Source organism: Clarias gariepinus, chromosome 24, assembly GCF_024256425.1.
Source record: "Clarias gariepinus isolate MV-2021 ecotype Netherlands chromosome 24, CGAR_prim_01v2, whole genome shotgun sequence".
Lineage (NCBI taxonomy): Eukaryota > Metazoa > Chordata > Actinopteri > Siluriformes > Clariidae > Clarias > Clarias gariepinus.
This window is the reverse complement of record NC_071123.1, coordinates 23,265,001-23,268,074: the sequence shown is the minus strand read 5'-3', so window position 1 is coordinate 23,268,074 and position 3,074 is coordinate 23,265,001. Positions and strand designations below refer to the sequence as shown.

The 3,074-nt window shown below is 40.0% G+C and overlaps 1 protein-coding gene across 1 annotated transcript in view; it reads right to left on the bottom strand.

The window, feature by feature from the left end:
• Positions 1 to 2,022: 2,022 nt before the first annotated feature.
• The window catches only part of LOC128511852 (KICSTOR complex protein kaptin-like), a 6,045-nt gene continuing 4,993 nt past the window's right edge, over positions 2,023 to 3,074 (bottom strand). Inside the window, exons 11-12 of the mRNA XM_053484852.1 lie at positions 2,938 to 3,074; positions 2,023 to 2,634 (exon numbers count right to left, since the gene is read on the bottom strand). The exon at positions 2,938 to 3,074 is cut by the window's right edge and continues 37 nt beyond it. Coding sequence (XP_053340827.1) covers positions 2,542 to 2,634; positions 2,938 to 3,074 — 230 coding nt within the window. The 3' untranslated portion in view covers positions 2,023 to 2,541. The remainder of the gene's footprint in view (positions 2,635 to 2,937) is intronic.

Here is a 3,074-nt window from a genome sequence, read left to right as displayed (position 1 = left end):
CATAGAGGTTGTATCTAGCTACACAGTTAGCGTGGCTGAACAACGAGAACAAAAATAGTATGTTAGCATTTACCAAACCTGCATACTGGCTGCATTCTGTCGCTGTCCATCTTTTGACTTTTGGTAGTGATGTTACGTATGACCATGGAGGTCTGAAGCTTGTGTCGATCTAAAGGGGTGGTTCCAGATGAAGCCTTGCATTGAGGCATGTAATTTCCCAGAGAGAATGCTGGAATCACGTGATGGACTCATTCACCTGGTTTACATTTACATTTGGGCATTTGGCAGACGCTCTTATCCAGAGCGACTTACATTTTTTAAATCTCATTAAACATCTGAGCTTAAGGGCCTTGCTCAAGGGCCCAACAGTGGCAACTTGGTGGTTGTAGAATTTGAACCTGGGATCATACAAAACATAGTCAAATGCCTTACCCCCTGACCCCCAAGTGAACAAGCCTTTGGATTAAGTGAAGGCTTGTTCACACCTTACTGTGAAAATCATTATATTGAAAACTTTTTTCGTCTCATAAATCAAGATTCTATACCCTTTTCTGCACTCCATAATGAACTTTCCATTTACTTCTTGTCTAATACTAGAGGGTACCTGTGGCTTTGCCTGGATGCAGATCCTGACGTCAGCTCCCTGTTGCTCTTCAGGTGTTTTGGCACACATATTATAACCTCACAGTATGACATAAAAAGTGATGGCTACCCGCTACACAGGCGACAGGCCAAACAGAATGTCTGCTTATATTTATGGATTTATTTAGAGGGCAGAGGTAGGTGTCGATTCCCAGCCAGTGCCCAAACCCCAGCCACTGACAGTTCCAAGCCCGGATAAAATGGGAGGGTTGCGTCAGGAAGGGCATCTGGCATAAAAAAAAAAACATGTCAGGCTTGGACATGTGGCTTGTATCCAGCTTGTATGCTTGTATCTGTGGCAGCCCCTTGCCGGAAGCAGCCAAATAACCAACAAGTGTTACTTGCAGCTCCACCCACATTCAGATACTGGAGCCAGTTGTTGATAACGCTGCCTACTCCTTCCTGTACAAACATCGTCCACCATCCATACAAACAAACAAACAAACATATAGAATTTCGGTTTTTATATGCACGATATGAACAAAAGTATGTGGCTAAACCTGTTAATTTTTTAATTCAGGTGTTTGTCCCTTATTCCCAGTGAAGGGAAATCTTAATGCTTCAGCCCACCAAGACATCTTGATTGTTTTATAAACTTTGTGGCAACAGTTTTGTAAAAGTTTTTTTCTATTCCAACATTACTGAGCCCCAGTGAACAAAGTCAAAACTATAAAGACATGGTTTAATGAGTTTGACGATTTGGAAGAACTTGACCGGCCCGAACACAGAGCCCTGACCTCAATCCTATTAAGCAACTTAATGACATGAAACTGAGATTGTGAGCCAGGCCTTTTTATATCTGACCTCATAAATGCTCTACAGAATAAATGGACACAAATTTCCACTTGTGGAGAGCCTTCCAAGAAAAGTGGAAGCTGTTATAGCTCCAAAAGTGGGGCAGACTCCATATTGAAGTATATGTATTTGGATAAATCATTGCAGGTTTGGCTAAATACATTTGTTGATACAATTTATACAGATATATATGGAGTAGAAAAATGCACACAAAAATGTTTGGTTTATATTAATGACCTCATCGTATTAATGTTCATCACTCAATTTTTAGAAATTCAGAGATTTTGATTAAATATTATTAATATTATTAATATATTGATTAAAATTTGCGTAAATATTTCTTCTAAACAGTTGATTTTCAAACAACAGATGCATTCACACAAATACACACAACTGACACATGGCTGGAAAATATAAACAATATTGTTCCAAGTTGTTGTGCGGACTGGATATTTCGCTGTGGCGACCCCTTGCCAGGAGCAGCCTAAAGACCAACAACAACAACAGAGACTGTAGAATATAAAACATAAAAAACTAAATCCCTTAATTTCTATATAAAATTTGACAGACGCATGCTTTAAAAAGAGACATAACAGAAAATTTGTTTCATTTAAGGATTATTACTTGTTTATTTGTGAGCTGTCAATGATGCATAACATTATAATTTTTAATGAAATAAATAAATAAACTAAGACAGTGCTTATAAAATGTTTGCATCACACATCTTGAGAAAGCTTCCTTTCTTCGCCGTGTTGTCAGATGATTAAATTTTGCTATGTTATGTCGGCCAGCAGCATCTTGTCAGTACGTGAAATCACTATGAAATGTGGAACGAGTAGAAGAGAGCAAAGAGACGCAAAAAACTACAACCAGCTCACTTTTGGCAGCCTTTTTCCAAATGTATTGCCTGCTTGCAGTGCAGTATGGGTAGCACACAGGCCCTCAGCCACTTATACACTCATCCAACAGGTCAAGTTCAAACGTTGTCTTAAAACAGACGATGTTCCAAGAAAAGGTAACATAGCGAGTGTGACAGATCAAAAATGGCTGCCCATGTCTCTGGTAGTGCACAAATAGATGAGGTGCTCCCGAGTTTCTCATTGTTCATTGTCCGTGCGTTTCAGGCATGGTGGAGAGCTTGGCCACTCTGTTGGCCAGCCGCTGCAGAACGAGATCGGCCGTGCTGCCGAGACTGTGCTGTAGAGAAAGAGACAGAGATCAAGAGGAGCAGAATAAATATGAGGAATAAGACAAATGATACTGCACAGTACCGTGAAAAGCAAAAAATTGCAGGATGCTAATGAGGTGTGAATAACACCAACGGGCCTAAAGCAGAACCTTGTAGGTCAACTTAATTTATTTATTTATTTATCCTAACCAACTAAACACCAGTGTGTCAAATTATACATCAGAACATACACAGAACACAAGACATAGATTTATACACACACCCACACACACACATAAATTACATGAATTTCTGCATGAATGAACATTGACCTGTAATATATGCAGTCCTTTTATGGTAAGAATGGCCAGCTCCTTCAATCCGTCCCCAGTCAGGTCCAGGTAGATGATTGACAGCACAGGGCTCTTGAAGCTCCGCCTCCACATTAGCTGAAACTGCCCCTCTGCTT